The sequence below is a fragment of the Mobula birostris genome, chromosome 30 (genome assembly GCF_030028105.1).
Source record: "Mobula birostris isolate sMobBir1 chromosome 30, sMobBir1.hap1, whole genome shotgun sequence".
In the NCBI taxonomy this organism is placed as follows: Eukaryota; Metazoa; Chordata; class Chondrichthyes; order Myliobatiformes; family Myliobatidae; genus Mobula; species Mobula birostris.
In genome coordinates this window covers 7402684-7420285 of record NC_092399.1, presented here as the reverse complement: position 1 = coordinate 7420285, position 17602 = coordinate 7402684, and the positions used below count along the sequence as shown (strand labels likewise).

The 17602-nt window shown below is 46.1% G+C and overlaps 2 protein-coding genes across 2 annotated transcripts in view; one reads left to right on the top strand and one right to left on the bottom strand.

Moving 5' to 3' along the window:
* The window catches only part of wdtc1 (WD and tetratricopeptide repeats 1), a 70310-nt gene extending 67053 nt beyond the window's left edge, over positions 1-3257 (top strand). The window contains exon 16 of the mRNA XM_072247340.1: positions 1524-3257. Coding sequence (XP_072103441.1) covers positions 1524-1718 — 195 coding nt within the window. The 3' untranslated portion in view covers positions 1719-3257. The remainder of the gene's footprint in view (positions 1-1523) is intronic.
* A 7922-nt stretch (positions 3258-11179) lies between these two features.
* LOC140190543 (TMF-regulated nuclear protein 1-like) lies at positions 11180-11783 on the bottom strand. The gene has a single exon (XM_072247204.1). The coding sequence runs from the start codon at positions 11704-11706 to the stop codon at positions 11278-11280; it is 429 nt and encodes a 142-aa protein (XP_072103305.1). The 5' UTR covers positions 11707-11783; the 3' UTR covers positions 11180-11277.
* Positions 11784-17602: the final 5819 nt, after the last annotated feature.

Sequence of the window (17602 nt, the reverse complement as noted above, 5' to 3'; positions counted from 1 at the left end):
CCAGTTTCACTTGTGTGACCACCTGGAAGAAACCCATTCAGCCACGGGGAGAATATACACTGTCCTTACAGCGGTGGAATTGAACCCAGGTTGCTAACGGTGTAATGGTGTTATGCTGCCCACTACACTACTGAGCTGCCCACCCAACCAGTTCTACAAGTTAGACTGTGACTTACGAAAGTCCAGACACAAGACCAGAATCGGGTTCATTATCGTTGGTATGTGTCATGAAATTTGTGAACTTAGCTACAGCAGTACAATGCAATACATGATAATATTGAAAGAAAGATCAATCAATCAACCAACCAACCGACCAATCAATCAATGAAATGAAATTAAAAAGTAAATCAATTACAGTAAGTGTTTGTGTATGTGTATATTTTATATATATTTTTTAAATAGTGCAAAAACTAATAATATATATTAAAAAAGCAAGTGAGGTAGTGGTTATGGGTTCAATATCCATTTTGGAATCGGATGGCAGAGGGGAAGAATCACTGAGTGTATGCCATCAGGCTCCTGTACCTCCTTCCTGATGATAACAATGAGAAGAGGGCATGTCCTGGGTGATGGGGGTCCTTACTAATAGACATCGCCTTTCTGAGGCACCGCTCCTTGAAGATGATTGAAGGTCCTTGAAGAGGCATTATTGTAGAAATCAGTTAAGAAATTCCATAATTGAGTTATGGAGAGGCTTCTTTCCAGAACATGTTTAGAATGAGACAAGCCATGTCGGTGCATGTAAAGGCAGGAAAGAACAGAAGGTTATGCTGATTGGATGAGGTGATGTAACAAGGGAGGAAGCTAATGTGGAATGTAAACATAGCATCTATCAGTTAGCCCAGAAAACATATTCCTGGGCTATGAATACTACATTTTAAAAAATGGATGTTAACAATTGTCCTTCCCAATTTTGGTAAACTAAAGTTCTGCATAGGTGAGAAGCTCTCAAGTAGTCAGCAAAGGAGGGAGAGGATGGTGAAGGCTTGACAGAGAAATATGATGTTGGTGGGACACTGTACACGAACTGTGTGAATGACTAACAGAAAATATAACTTTTAGATTTTAGCTTGTATAACAGCAGGTCATTTAACTGTGAATGGGTCACTTGTGCATTGTTATTAGATTCTCTGAAGTTTGAGACTGACCCACTCTGGGTTTAAATTATTATTTTTTTTTAATGAAGGTAATTAAATCTAGGATTTTAAAAACAAGCGCAGATTGTGGGAGGGGGAAAGAGTAACTTCAAATGCAAACGTGATATCGAGGCAGAAAGTGGCTACTTCAAATGATAGAAGATTTAAATCAGCACAGGAAGGAATAGTGATGTATCCTTTTTGGCACTTGGTATTAATTTGCAATGGATCTGTGAAGCATCTGCAACAGGACCACAATCTCTGAGCTTGAGATAGATAGAAGAAACCAAAGCATCATTGGTCCATTGTAATGGCTGAGCACGTGAATCAGTGCGTTAGCCTGAGGAGCCGATCTCATACCAAGTAACCATATTCTTTGTTTCCCAGAGTGAAGATCAAAACGAAAGAGTGATTGAGGACATGGAAGGGGCTTCACAAGCAAACCAACGACGAATGAACGCAGACCCGTTAGAAGTAATGCTTTTAAATATGGGATGCAGGATTACCGGACTATCCAACAGTGGAATGGCCTCAGATGATGAAGAAAACTCCGATGGCCAGGTGCAGTGTCGGCCGAGTTAAGCGACTGGAAGGACAGCGCACTTGGGACAGACCAGCAAACAACCATCAGTTTAGTGTCCGTGGCTGAAACACTACACTGTCCTCAGCTACACATAAGCCATGTTCAAGAAGCAGTGACAGGGTTTGCGTCCTTTCCAACGTCTGTCTCACTCTCATATGGATGGACCCTATACCAGTCTGCAGAAGCTTCAGCAATGTTGCAGCCCTCTAGTGAACTGGGTCAAAGCTGACCTGAGACACATACAGGAGACAAATTGTTTCTGATGACTGAGAAAGACACGTTTGATAAGCAGAACATTTTGTAAATTGTTTAGGTGCTGCTTTCGGTTTGTATAAATGCTTCCTCTTCTATCATATTCAGTCCCTTCATGGTGATGGTCCATCAGCAACAGACAGTCATATTGTGGTAAAGCAAATTCTGTTAACAAACCTACAGTCACACTTTGAGTCTGTGTTTCCAAATGCAATTTTCATTGTAGGATCATTGTAGAGGGTCACTGTCCTTGATAAGGTCCTTAGCTAACTCTTCTGTCCATCTCAGCCCAGTTATAGAGTGGGAAGATAAGTAACTGAGCATGTTAGGTGAACCAGGCATGCTGATTTATGGTCATGGGAAGCAATCCAATTGCATTTGCTGTGAGGTTGACAATAACTATAGTAAAGGATGAGCCTGATTCAGGAATACCTCAGTACAGGGCCTGTGAACAATCTAAGTGGGTTTCTCCCCATATACATTGCCCCAACTCCCTCCTCTCCCCTCGAACCCACACCTTCCCCTTCCTCTCCCCTTGGCCTTCCCCATCCCTACTCCTTGCTCAGCCTCTGCCAAGCCCTCCTCTCCCCTCGAACACCCCCTCCTCTGCTCTCGAACACCGGCCACTGCTCTCTTCTCGAACATCCCAGCCCCTCCTCTCCCCTCAAACACCCCCTACCCCTCTCCCCTCCAACATCCCAGCCATACTTCTTCCCTCGAACACCCCCCTCCTGTCCCCTCGAACACCCCACTCCCTCCTCTGCACTTGAACACCTGCCAGTACTCTCCCCTCGAACGCACCCTGCCCCTCTCTCCTCGAACACCTTGGCCACGCCTCTCCCCTCGAACACCCCACCCCCTCCTCTGCACTTGAACACCTGCCAGTACTCTCCCCTCGAACACACCCTACCCCTCTCTCCTCGAACACCTTGGCCACGCCTCTCCCCTCGAACACCCCACCCCCTCCTCTGCACTTGAACACCTGCCAGTACTCTCCCCTCGAACACACCCTACCCCTCTCTCCTCGAACACCTTGGCCACGCCTCTCCCCTCGAACACCCCACCCCCTCCTCTGCACTTGAACACCTGCCAGTACTCTCCCCTCGAAAACACCCTACCCCTCTCTCCTCGAACACCTTGGCCACGCCTCTCCCCTCGAACACCCCACCCCCTCCTCTGCACTTGAACACCTGCCAGTACTCTCCCCTCGAAAACACCCTACCCCTCTCTCCTCGAACACCTTGGCCACGCCTCTCCCCTCGAACACCCCACCCCCTCCTCTGCACTTGAACACCTGCCAGTACTCTCCCCTCGAAAACACCCTACCCCTCTCTCCTCGAACACCTTGGCCACGCCTCTCCCCTCGAACACCCCACCCCCTCCTCTGCACTTGAACACCTGCCAGTACTCTCCTCTTGAACACCCCCTACGCCTCTCCCCTCAAACACATCGGCCACATCTCTTCCCTAGAACACCCCAACCCCCTTCTCGAACACTCTGGCCCCTCCTCTCCCCTCGAACATCTGCCATTGGTCTCTCCTCAAACAACCTGGCCCCTCCCCTCCCCTCAAACACCCCTTACCCTCTCCCCTCGAACACCTCGGCCACATCTCTTACCTAGAACACCCCACCCCCCTCTCCTCGAACAGCCTGGCCCCTCCTCTCCCCTCGAACTCTCCCCTTGATCTACCCCCCACCCCCAGCCCTCTCCTCATTGCTTTTAACGCACCGAGTCTGTGATTATCATCTCTCCAATACGTGGAATGTCCAGTGCTCCTAATAAGGAATCCCTTGGATTGTATTAAAGAGCCAAATCTTAGTCCTTTTAGGATCTTGGAATAATGTCATCTTTGACAGAAGACTTAGCATATGCCGTGTGGATTAGTTATCTTTTGGTCTGTTTTAACGGCCTGCAGCACTCGGTTGATGCGGTGTATACACTTAGTGAAATACTGTGTTACCAGCTTTGCATAAATGCAGCACTATCAGTGGTGGAGCAGGGAGGGTTGATCTGTCAGTCTCATGCTAACTCCTCATTTTTGTTTTGTGAAGTGGAGGAACTTTTATTGGGTATTTAAAAGTTGTGGAGTGAGGTAGAGGAGAGAGTTTCACCTCTGGGAGAGGTGGTGTGAAATGCTGGCTGGAATGTGTCTGGAGATGGTGGGAGGCTAACACCCATTTTATTAGAGTATAGAATGGGATGTATGTCAAGCCTGGTGGAGTCAGTAAGCAAATTATATTTCCACTTCTGAGACAGCGCTGAAATTTAACACTGAGGGAATATGCTGCCTCATTTGGTTCCCCTTGAACTGAATGAAGTATTACACAGAAACTAATGATTTGGAGCAGGAAGGCAGATGGTGTGCAAAGTGGAATATCTTGGAGTTGACAAAGTTCTGTGCTGTGATGTAGGGTTCTCAGTACAAGGGCACTTACCTGCGAGTGTGTAGTGGAAGACAACAAATTGTACGCTCATTGTGCATAAGAGATCTGATTCGTTCTGTCTTTGCTGCCAATGAGTGTACAATACAGAGGGTGTTTGATTTACTGACACCATCACTTTCTGTACAAGCAAATTCATCACTTGTATAGGCTGTTTGCTGGAGACAAGTCTTCTTCAATGACACCCAGTGTTCACTTACTGCTGAATTGGAAATGGATTCATGCCACTGCTGTGTCCATTTATTTTGAGGTCACTAATTTATTACTTTCATAAGAATGGAAGAAATTATTGGTTCCGGTCCACAAAAATGGGTCAAAAGCCCCCCATCATCTGCACAATGATGGCTTAGTCACTGATCACTTGAAATTACCAACCCAGCAATTACTTTTCTGCTTAAATACTCACTTAAGCTGATCAAATAGAAGGTGAGGTGTTAAATTATTTAAGATATATTTCTTGAAATTCTCCATAGGATCTACAGTTAGTACTTGACCAGGAGAAGATGTTAAGATTGAGATATTGTCAGAATCCAAAGTTAACTGCCAGCTACTCCCACTATCAGCCATAATGTCTCTGACTGCATTGCTGAATTGTTAATAGTTAAGTATAATTTAGGTATGATGTGGTTATGAATCAGAATATTTCAACATAAAATCCTGCCTGGGTCTTTTGCTCATTTGCAGTTGTTTGAGACTCTGGAACTGAAGCTGTAACTGACACTGGCGTCAATCTATCAATGCGTGGCACTGGGATTACTTTCAACTGGCTTATTGGCTGAGTCATTGTGGTGAGATTAGTGGGTCAGTAATTGCAAATCCACCAACTCACGAGTTTGGTGCCAATTTTATGTTTAAACCTCACACAGTTTGTTGCTCCTGTTCTTGTCTGTGTATTGATGATGACTTGCCCGTGGGAAGCTGCTAACTGTAAAATTAAAATGTTGCTCCAGAGTGTTGAATTTTGCCAGCATTAAATGGCCAATTTAGCAGAGTGTTGGTTTTTCTATAATTCCTCATTCTAAATGGACTACTGCTTTCAACAACCTTGTTACTCCTCGTGTCAGTGCAATAAAAACTCAAACCCCAGTAATATGGTCATTAAATACTGAAGTTTTACCTATGTCTCAGCAAGTTGCTCTCTTCAGGCCTGTGCAGTGACAAGTTGGTGCTGTACAGTCCCAGTGATAAGGGTTTAAATGTAACCTACATGGTCTCCATATTTCATCATGTGACCACTTTCGATTTCCCCGTGTGTGTCAGTATTTTCCCATGGCCCAAAGAGGCTGTCTGGCAAATTGCCCCAAATATAGCTGGTCGGTAGAAGTATCAGGGTGGAATTGATGGGGATGTGGATACATCCCCGCTTTAGGCCACCTTATTAGGCACAGGAGTGGAGCCCGGTCTGACATCTTGCAGCTGTAGCCCATCCACTGGTGTGTGTTCAGAAATGCTCTTCGCTCCACTGTGGTAATGCCTGGTTATTTGATTTCCTGTTGCCTTCCTGTCAGCTTGAACCAGTCTGGCTATTCTCCCCTGACCTCTCATTAACAAGACATTTTGCTCACTGGATTTTTTTTTGTTTTTCACACTATTCCCTGTACATTCTAGAGAAGGCATTCCCAACCTTTTTCTATGCCATAGACTTCTATCATTAACCAAGGGCTCTGTGGACCCCGGTATGGGAACTCCTGCGGACTGTTCTGTGTGAAAATTCCAGCAGATAACAGTTTCTGAGGTACTGGCAAAAGTCACGATCACATTTCTTCCCTAGTCTGATGTTTGGTTTGACCAACAACAGAACCTCTTGACCATGTCTACATGCTTTTAATGCATTGAGTTGCTGCCACATGATTAGCTGATTTGATAATTTGCATTAATGAGCAGGTGTACAAATGAGCAAAAAGGATTATAATACTTTGAGAGATGTGATCAGCAAAGAGTTGAGGCATCACTATAGTGATGAAACAGGCAGATAATGGTTTAAATTGTTCTGCATAGAAATCTGCAGCACATTAAACGCCCTTCAGCCCACAATGTTGTGCCAACTATGTAACCTACTCTTATATTACTGACTTGCTTACCTTCATATTTCATCTTTTCTCTCATGGCTTTTTTAGTTGCTTTCTTTTGGTTTTTAAAAGCTTTCCACTAAGCCCTCTCTTTAGCTTTTATACTGTCTTTGCCTTCCCTTGTCAGTCACAGATGCTTCACCTCCCTTTAGAATACTTCATCCTCCAAATTGCTCCCAGAAACACCAGCCGTTGCTGTTCTGCCGTCATCCCCGCTAGTGTCCCATTCCAATCAACTTTGGCCAGCTCCTCTCTTGTGCCTTTGTAATTCTGATACATCTAATTTTGGCTGCTGCCAAAATCTGGGTCATTACGTAACAGCCAATCCAAATTTGCTGTTCCCCAGAAGGTTAAACACAAGCTGCTCTAAAAAGGCATTCTACAAATTCCTTCCCTTGGGATCCAGCACCATGTTCAAGGACCAACTTCAAGAACATATTGCCAGTGGTTTCTGTAGATTATGCAATAACTACAACTATAGAAGAAAATCTAGGTGTGTAAACTGCAACTCGGATCTCTTAAATATCAAGTCGTCATCTATATGGAGCCAGGAATATAATCCGTCAAGCAAGTCAGACCTCTAAGGAACTCCCACTCAGACAATAAATTCCAGATGCCAGCCACCCTCTTAGTGGAAAACATTCTTGATCGAATCCCCTTTAAAGCTCTTGCCCATAACTTTCAACTATGCTGTTTCAAAATACATTTGCCAATAGGAAAAAGTTTGCTACCACTTTAGTTATTGAGATACAGTGCAGAATAGGCCCTTCCAGATGCACTGCACAGCAATCCCCCGATTTAACCCCAATCTAATCATGGGACAATTTACAACGACAATTAACCTTCCAACCGGTATACCTTTGAAGTGTGGGAGGAAACCAGAGCACCCAGAGGAAACTTACGCATTCACGGGGAGAACGTGAAAACTCCTTACTCTAGTGAGAAATGAACCCAGGTTGCTGGTACTGTAGAGCGTTGTGCTAACCACTACACTACCATGTTTATGCCTTCACAATTTTGTACACTTCCACAGTATTTTTCCTTATGTTTCTGAACTACTTATTTTTATATATATACTTCATTGCATTTTGCAGTTTTTATTATTATGTAATACAATGTACTGCTGCCACATTTCACGGCATATACCAGTGATATTAACATAGAAACAGAAAACCTACAGCACAATACAGGCCCTTCGGCCCACAAAGCTGTGCGGAACATGTCCCTACCTTAGAACTACCTAGGCTTTACCCATAGCCCTCTATTTTTCTAAGCTCCATGTAGCCATCCAAGAGTCTCTGAAAAGACCCCATCGTTTCCACATCCACCACCACCGCCGCTGGCAGCCCATTCCACGCACTTACCACTCTGTGTAAAAAAACTTACCCCTGACATCTCCTCTGTACCTACTTCCAAGCACCTTAAAACTATGCCCTCTCGTGCTAGTCATTTCAGCCCGGGGGAAAGCCTCTGACTATCCACATGATCAATGCCTCTCATTATCTAGAACACCTCTATCAGGTCACCTCTCATCCTCCGTCGCTCCAAAAAGAAAGGGCTAAGTTCACTTAACCTATTCTCATAAGGCATGCTCCCCAATCCAGGCCACATCATTGTAAACATGTGGAAATCTGCAGATGCTGGAAATTCAAGCCACACACATAAAAAAATGCTGGTGAATGCAGCAGGCCAGGCAGCATCTATAGGAAGAGGTACAGTCGACATTTCGGGCTGAGACCCTTCATCAGGACTCCTTGTAAATCTCTACACCCTTTCTATAGTTTCCATATCCTTCCTGTAGTGTGGCAACCAGAAATGAGCACAGTACTCCAAGTGGGCTCTGACCAGGGTCCTATAGAGCTGCAACATTACCTCTCAGCTCTTAAACTCAATCCTATGATTGATGAAGGCCAATGCACCATATGCCTTCTTAACCACAGAGTCAACCTGCGTAGCAGCTTTGAGTGCCCTATGGACTCAGACCCCAAGATCCCTCTGATCCTCCACACTGCCAAGAGTCTTACCATTAATAGTATATCTGCCATCATATTTGACCTACCAAAATGAACCACCTCACACTTATCTGGGTTGAACTCCATCTGCCACTTCTCAGACCAGTTTTGCATCCTATCAGTGTCCCGTTGTAATCTCTGACAGCCCTCCACACTATCCACAACACCCCCAACCTTTGTGTCATCAGCAAACTTACTAACCCATCCCTCCACTTACTCATCCAGGTCATTTATAAAAATCACGAAGAGAAGGGGTCCCAGAACAGATCCCTGAGGCACACCACTGGTCACCGGCCTCCATGCAGAATATGACTCGTTTACAACCACTCTTTGCCTTCTGTGTGCAAGCCAGTTCTGGATCCACAAAGCAATGTCCTCTTGGATCCCATGCCTCCTTACTTTCTCAATAAACCTTGCATGGGGTACCTTATCAAATGCCTTGCTAAAATCCTTATATGCTAGATCTACTGCTCTAACTTCATCAATGTGTTTAGTCACATCCTCAAAAAATTCAGTCAGGCTCATAAGGCACGACCTGCCCTTGACAAAGCTATGCTGACTATTATACCTCTCCAAATGTTCATAAACCCTGCCTGTCAGGATCTTCCCCATTAACTTGATTCTGATACCCCTCTGTCAGATTTCCCCTAGCTTACTCCACTTCAAGAAAAACCCAACGTAAAAACCCAAGGTTGCACTACCTCCCAGGCAACATCATCTCTGCATCAAGTACTTTCACATTTCACAATTAATGTAGAATCATTCAGCGTTCCATGGTGCAGCTTAATATAAACTGCACTTTAGATCTGGGTTAATTAAAATTTGTTGAATCAATTAACTGGAACTTTGCAGATTTGCACAGACAGAAGCGGATATGTAAAGAATAGTATTGAGGTGATTTCACGTTTGAAAGCACATGTTAGCTTGGGAAGCTGTTTGGGACACCAGCATTTCCTGGAATGACAGATCAGACAAGCAACAAAAGGAACTGCTGGGAAGATTTTACAAACCAATGCCTGGAGGTTAAAGAAATTGAGCTGCAATTAAGTATTATTTCCAGAAGGTGCACAGAAATCAGTGTGCGTGTTATATGGGAAAACATGAAACGGCAGTTTGCACAAGGTGCTAATGAGTTTACTTTAGCATCTTAAAAAGTACTTAGACACTTGAATAGAAAACTAGAGTTACACGTGCTTAACCAACACTTACAAAATGCTGCGAGAACTCAGCAGATCAAGCAACATCTGTGGCGGGGAATAAACATCAAACCTTCAGGGAAGGTCTCCGCCTGAAATCCCCCTCCATAGATGCTGTTTGACCAGATGAGCTCCTCCAGGTGTGTGTGAGTGAGTGTGAGAGAGAGAGAGAGACAGACAGACAGAGACAGACAGATTCAATATTCCCAGCATTTGCGGAATCTCTCATGTTTATCAGACAGGCAGCTCTATCATGGGCACTAGACTCGCCACTATCGAGGATCTCTTTAAAGGGCAATGCCTCGGGAAGGCACCATTCACCACGGACCACCCCCACCCTCCGGGACACTGCCTCACTATTTTGCTCTGTTTGCACTTTACGTGTTGCAGTTATTAGTAATTTTTGTATATTGCCCTGTACTAGTGTCACAGACGACGAATTTCATGACAGGGTCAGTAAACTTGATTCTGATATGAGATTAGTGTAGATGGATACTACGGCAGACGTGGATGAGGTGGGTTTAGGTCACATTTATATCATTCAGCTCTTACAATACAATCATGGCTTGTGGCAACTGGTATTGCATAAAAGGACATAGATTAGAGATTTGGCTCCATTTCGAGACTAAAGTATTCCGCAAGTATAGACTTGAATCCTATACATCATGATTTATTGAGATACAACCCGGCATAGGCCCTTCCGGCTCCGTTAGCCACGCCACGATGTGACGCTAGCCTGACCACGGGGCAATTTACAGTGGCCAATCAACCCACCCACCGGTAGGTCTTTGGAGCGTGGAAGGAAACGGGAGCACCCGGAGGCACCCCACACGTTCCCCCAGGAACTTCTGGCTCTTTCAGCCGGTGCCCAGCAACACCCCAACTAAACCCTAGCCTGATCACGGGGTCAATTTACAATGACAAATTAACCCCACTAACCGGTAGGTCTTTGGAGCGTGGTAGGAAACCAGAGCACGCGGAGGAAACCCACGCGTTCCACCGGGGGGGGGGGGGCGCGTACAAACTCCTCACGGGACCCCGGAGGGAACTGAAAGCGGGTCGCTGGTATTGCAAAGCGTTGGGCTCACCACTACACTACCGTGCCGCTCGTTTGAAGGTACAGGTGTTTGAAACCAGCTGAAAATTGTAAATAAGATCAGGACACCGCAAAGATACTTGACTACGTCAGCCAGATCTTAAGGCGACGGGGAATTGACTCGTGACCAGCAAGTGATTAATTCGGAAAAACAGTATTATGCAGGTGGCGAGAGAAGCTACTTTGAACCCCACGGGGAAAAGGCATTAAAGCTGACAAGATGTAGGTAACTGAGGAGGAACGCACCGCGTCAATCTCCAATTCAATCCCCTGCCCTTCCATGATAGGTTCTAACCAGCCCCAAATTCAACCCATTATCTGCCTCTTACCATCACTCGCAAAGATCGCACATCCCAACTTAGACAGAGACAAACGCTCCCTCAAAGTCATTGCGTTAAATACATTTATTTTTCGATTTGATTTACATTCTGAATGTCGATAGAATTCGGGTGACCCATAGCTCAATGCCGCCGGTCATTCAGTTCTCATCTTCATTTACTGGCCCAGGGGACACAGCCGCGGAGCCGTAAGGCGGCGGCGACCAGGAAGGGCGTCCGGTGTCCCCTACACTTCAGGCGGGATTTGATGCTCTGGCTGCGGGCGGCCAGTCCAACCTCTCCCTGTTGAGCTCTAAGCCGGATCCGATTAACCAGCTCCCCGTGCTCCACCGCCTCCTGCTCGGCCCGCACCAGCATATCGTGCAGCTGCTGCAGGCTGACCTCCAGCTCCCGAACCCGGCGCTGCCGCCGCTCCAACTCCAACAGTCTCCGCCGGGCTTCCGCGAACTCCACGCTGCTGCTCGGCGTTATGGCCCGGGACACCGCTTCGCCCTCCGGGCTCTCCCCGTCCTTCACGACATTCGCGTCCGGAGCCGTTCGTGTGGCTGCTTTCGCCGCCACCTTATCCCGGAGCTTCACCATAGCGGAGCCGGCTTCGGGTCCCCGGGACCGCGGAACTGGCGCAGATCGCGCTGCGGGGGCGGAGGTGTCGCAGAGTGGGCGGGGCTGCTACATGATGGGCATGAATGGGGCGGGCGGGACTTGTGTGTGATTGGCAGGACGGGGTGGGCGTGGCTGCTACATGATGGGCATGAATGGGGCGGGTGGGACTTGTGTGTGATTGGCAGGATGGGGTGGGCGTGGCTGCTACATGATGGGCATGAATGGGGCGGGCGGGACTTGTATGTGATTGGCAGGACGGGCTGGGCGTGGCTGCTACATGATGGGCATGAATGGGGCGGGCGGGACTTGTGTGTGATTGGCAGGACAGGGTGGGCGGAGCTGGTATGGTTGGGCATGAATGAAGTGGGAGGGACGTCTGTGATTGGCAGGAGCGGGGTGGGCGTGGCTCTCTGAGGACGAGTAGTCCACACATTATGGTATATTTTGTAGAATCATCTCGGCTCTGAGTGTAGCGGTGAGGATTAGTAGGTGTTGATAAATGAATAATTTCTGGGGAACTTTACACATACACGAGACAAATCAATATCAGTACAGAACTCGAAATGGTTGAACCGCTGGAATGTCTGTCTGTCTGTCTAGGTACCGTATCCGATGCGGACTTTGGTGACCTTGGTTTTCCATATAGTTCTATCCTTCATTTTTTGGATGACTTCCATTTCCTCGATGTGCAGCCGCCTGGCTGTGCTTTTGATGTACGTAATTCGAGGTCTTCCTCTAGGTTTACTCCCCTCGATCTTTCCAGAAAGTATGAGTTTTTCTAGTTCATCTTTCCGCATGATGTTGTCCTAGGAACACACATAAAAGTTGCTGGTGAACACAGCAGGCCAGGCAGCATCTCTAGGAAGAGGTGCAGTCAACGTTTCAGGCCGAGACCCTTCATCAGGACTAACTGAAGGAAGAGTGAGTAAGGGATTTGAAAGTTGGAGGGGGAGGGGGAGATCCAAAATGATAGGAGAAGACAGGAGGGGGAGGGATGGAGCCAAGAGCTGGACAGGTGATTGGCAAAAGGGATATGAGAGGATCATGGGACAGGAGGCCCAGGGAGAAGGAAAAGGGGGAGGAGGGGGGAACCCAGAGGATGGGCAAGGGGTATAGTGAGAGGGACAGAGGGAGAAAAAGGAGAGTGAGAGAAAGAATGTGTGTATAAAAATAAATAATGGATGGGGTATGAGAGAGAGGTGGGGCATTAGCGGAAGTTAGAGAAGTCGATGTTCATGCCATCAGGTTGGAGGCTACCCAGACAGAATATAAGGTGTTGTTCCTCCAACCTGAGCGTGGCTTCATCTTTACAGTAGAGGAGGCCGTGGATAGACATGTCAGAATGGGAATGGGATGTGGAATTAAAATGTGTTGTCCTAGGAATCTGAGTTGTCTTTCTCTTATTGTTGGTATGAGTGATCGAACTGCTTGGGCTCTTCTGAGAATTTCTTCATTTGATGTGTGTGTGGTCCATGATGTTTTTAACATTCTCCTGTAGAACCGTAATTCAGCTGCTTCTAGACTCTTTTCCATTTCTGGAGAAATGGTCCAGCATTCACTTCCATAAGTCAGGATAGAATGCAGGAATGTATACAAACTGAATATCTTCATACTTGATAAGGGAGCAGACCAGAAAGTCGCTCACTAACACAACATCTTCGACACCAACTTGAATCCCAGATCCTCGGCAACTTCCACATCCTCTCTAATACATGAGCTTATTACTTTCTCCCGGGTTGGAAATCTCCAATACTAGAGGTGAGAGAGGGAGGTGAGGTGAGAGAGGGAACATTCAAGGGAGATGTGTGAGGCAAGCCTTTTTACACAGAGAGACTGGGTGTCTGGAATGCGCCACCTGGCCTGACGGTGGAGGTAAATACGATAAAGGCATTTTAATGGCTATCAGATATGTCAATGAATGGAGAGAGATGGGCGTTGGGTAGGCAAAAGAGATTCGTTTAGCTATGTGTTTAATTGCCAGTTTAATTAGTGTGACACGACACTGTCATTCTGTTCTATTTTCTATTGCCAAGCCGTCTCTTCAATGTTTATTGATTCCATTTGTCACATTGCCCTTCTCTGGCGTTCTTTCTATCATGGCTGTTGGGGCAGATAACAAATATTATACCACAGCAACAGTATCAGCAGCAGCCATTCTTCAGACATGAACATGGATTGTAGATTAAATTTAAAATGCAGCCCGGAACAATAGTGTCCCTGGAGATGGGGACACCAGCTGATTGCAAACCAGACAATTTTGATTTGCACTGTTTGGGTGTCTGGAGTGTGGGTGCGAAGAAGGAGGTGTGAAAACTATATGTGATTCAAAGGAAGCATTGTAGATACTTTGTAACTATAGAATTCTCCTTCAGTTACCTTTGATCTTTAGCATATAAAATGTCATGTGATAATGGGTTGAACAGGTCTGTTCCTCCAAGGGTGTCTCATTTTGTTGAATAAAACAATTCTGCATCCACTGGTTTCAGTGTCTCTCCACCTGCTGCAATTTATTATTCCACTGTGTTGGTCACCCGTAGGACTAGGGAGGAGAACTGAAGATGCTTCAGGTGTATATAGACAAGTGGGTAAGCAAGAACGAAGCAGCTGCATTCTAATGTGGAAAAGATTTTGAGGTTATCCACTTTGCCCAAAGCAGATCATTTTTAAGTGGTGAGGGATTGGTTAATATTGATTTTCAATGGGACTTGGGAGTCTCTGACAACCAACATGCAGGTGCAGTAAACAGCATGTTGACCTTTGTAACGAGGAGATTTAAGTATGAAAGTAAAGATGTCTTGCTGCAATTTCATAAGGGTCGTAGTGAAACTGCATCAGGAGTATTGAGTATACTTTGGTCCTTTTACCTAAAAAGGTTATTCAAAGTACAATCATTATCAAAGTGTGTACACAGTGTACAACTCTGAGATTCGTCTTCTCCAGACAGCCACGAAACAAAAGAAAAACATCAACCCCCCCCCCATGTGCAAAACAAAACTGTGCAAATGGCAACAAGGCCATCGAACCCCACCCCCCATGCACGGAAAAACAAGTTGTAGGAGCAGTTAGTCGACTGAGCCTCTACAGAGTTCATACGAGTGAGGGGAAGTGCAAAGTTCTTACAGGATCCAACAGACTGCATGTTGGGGGATGATTCCCCTGACTGAGGAGAGTAGAGCTGAGGATTGCCTTTAGGGCTGAAAGAGGAGAAATTTTTTCCATCAGAGGGTGGTGAATCTTTAAAATTCTCTACCTTGGAGGACTCGTGTCCTCGATATTTATCGCTTATTTATTGACGATTATTATTTCTTTCTTATTGTACTTGCATGTTTTGTTGTCCTTCGCACACTGGCTGAACACCCAAGCTGGATGATCCTTCATTGATTCTGTTGTGGTTATTACTCTACAGGTTTATTGAGTGTGCTTGCAAGAAGGAGAGTGGGACAAGTGAGGCTCCCGAATCACCATCTTAACTGCATTTTACAGGAGCACCATTGAGAGCATCCTGAGAAGCTGCATCTCCATCTGGTATGGGAGCAGCCGAGCATCGGACCTGAAGCCCCTACAGAGAACTGTGAGAATGGCCGAGAGGAACATAGGGTCTCCCTATAATCCACTGGGGACATTTATCAGTAGTGCTAGGTATACAGGACCCATTAGCATTATCAATGATCCCACCCCTCCATCCAGCATCCTCTTTGACTTTCTACCATCAGGCAAGAGACTCCGATGCAGAAAAATAAGAACGGTCAGGATGGGAAACAGTTCCTTCCCTCAGGCCAATAGGCTTCTGAACTCCCTGCCACATCGCATTTGAAGTGTCACCAGATAATTTATACTGTACCCTATAATATTTAATTTATGCACTTTACTTTGTTTATCTATGGGTAACTTATTTGTAGATTTAATTCTGACTTTCCTGAGTGATTGTGTGTTATGTGTGCTTTACACCCTGGTGCAGAGAAATGTTGTCTTATTTGAGGGTATACATGTATATAGCTAAGTGACAATAAACTTGACTTGTCTTGACTTGAAAAGTAATCTCACAGTTGTGTATGGTGACATATATGTACTTTGATAATAAATTTACTTTGGACTTCAGAGATTGAAAGTACATTTATTATCAAAGCAGATTTGTTTGCTTACAGGCAGCCACAAAACAGGAAAACCAAAAGAAACCAATTTTAAAAAAAGATCAACACCCAATGTGCAAAGAGAGTGGAAAAAAAAACAAATCATGCAAACAATAAAGTAAGCAACAGAACTTAGAGCGACCTTGAGTCCACAGACCCGAAGCCCGGTGCAGCTGGAGTGGGCCATAGTCTCAGTTCATCACACAGAGGAACATGTTGGTGTGAAGCTCGCAGACAGGAGGCAGACGGAACTTCGTGGAGGCTCTGTCAATCCATTCATTCAAAACAGACTGACAGATTTCCAGATCAATGGAAATGGGGATAGTGCAGGAAAATGGATAGTGGGGATACTGGCACTTATCCCTGTAAGCGCAAGTGCTACACCTGTCCCTACACCTCCTCTCTTGCCACCATTCAGGGCCCCAAACAGTCCTTCCAGGTGAGGCAACACTTCACTTGTGAGTCTGTTGGGGTCATCTATTGCATCTGGTGCTCCCGGTGCGGCCTCCTCTACATCGGTGAAAACCGACGCAGATTGGGGGAACCGCTTCGGCGAGCACCTCCGCTCCGTCCACCACAACAGACAGGATCTCCCGGTAGCCACCCACTTCAACTCTGCTTCACACTCCCATTCAAATATGTCCATACATGGCCTCATCTACTGCCATGATGAGGCTAAACTCAGGTTGGAGGAGCAACATCTCATATACTGTCTAGGTAGTCTCCAGCCCCTTGGTATGAACATAGAATTTTCCAACTTCCGGTAATTCCCTCCCCCTCCCTTCCCCTATCCCTATTTCACTCTGCCCCCTCCCCCAGCTGCCTACTACCTCCCTCATGGTTCCGCCTCCTTCTACTACCCATTGTGTTTTCCCCTATTCCTTCTTCAACTTTCCTGCCTATCACCTCCTTGCCTCCCCTCCCCACCCCTTTATCTTTCCCCTTACTGGTTTTTCACCTGGAACCTACCAGCCTTCTCCTTCCCACTCTCCCCCCATCTTCTTTATAGGGCCTCTGCCCCCTCCCTCTTCAGTCCTGACGAAGGGTTCCGGCCCGAAACGTCGACCGATCTTTTCCATGGATGCTGCCCAACCTGCTGAGTTCCTCCAGCGTGTTGTGAATGTTGCTTTGACCCCAGCATCTGCAGGTTATTTTGTGTTAATGGATGGTGGGAATAGTGAGGTGAAGGATTAGCCCTGACTATGATAAATGGTGGAGCAGGCTCGTATAGAAACATGGTCTACTCCTGTTCCTTTCTCGTAGAGTCACACTGAGCAGAATAATGTGGCTGTCTCAGGTGGAATCCAGTCTGCCTAGTCCTTTTGGATCAGTGTAGGCTGAACAGAACTAGTCGGAGACAGGACTGAATCTGCAAACAACTGTTCTGGTGACAGGGATCTGCTCAACTCTCTATCAAAGACTGTGCGCTGTGTGAATTACTGAAGGTCAGGGCAGTACTTCACCACAGGAATAAGTGAAACTAGAAACGAGTTTGTGTGTGTGCATGTGAGAAAGGAAGATATTGAATCTCTGAAAAGGAGGGACACGGGTGGATTTAAACACATCCCAGGTTTGGCTTTCTACTTGAGGGTTTTTGTTTAATGTGCAACATGATTCTCTTGTGTTTTCAAAGGCTCTGTTTTGTAACAACATACAGAGGCAGAAGGACTGAATCTCCAGCAGGTTCAGGGCAGGAGTGAGGATTGGCCAACCCAGCCAGGTTGTGTCAAACACAAACAGCCGGA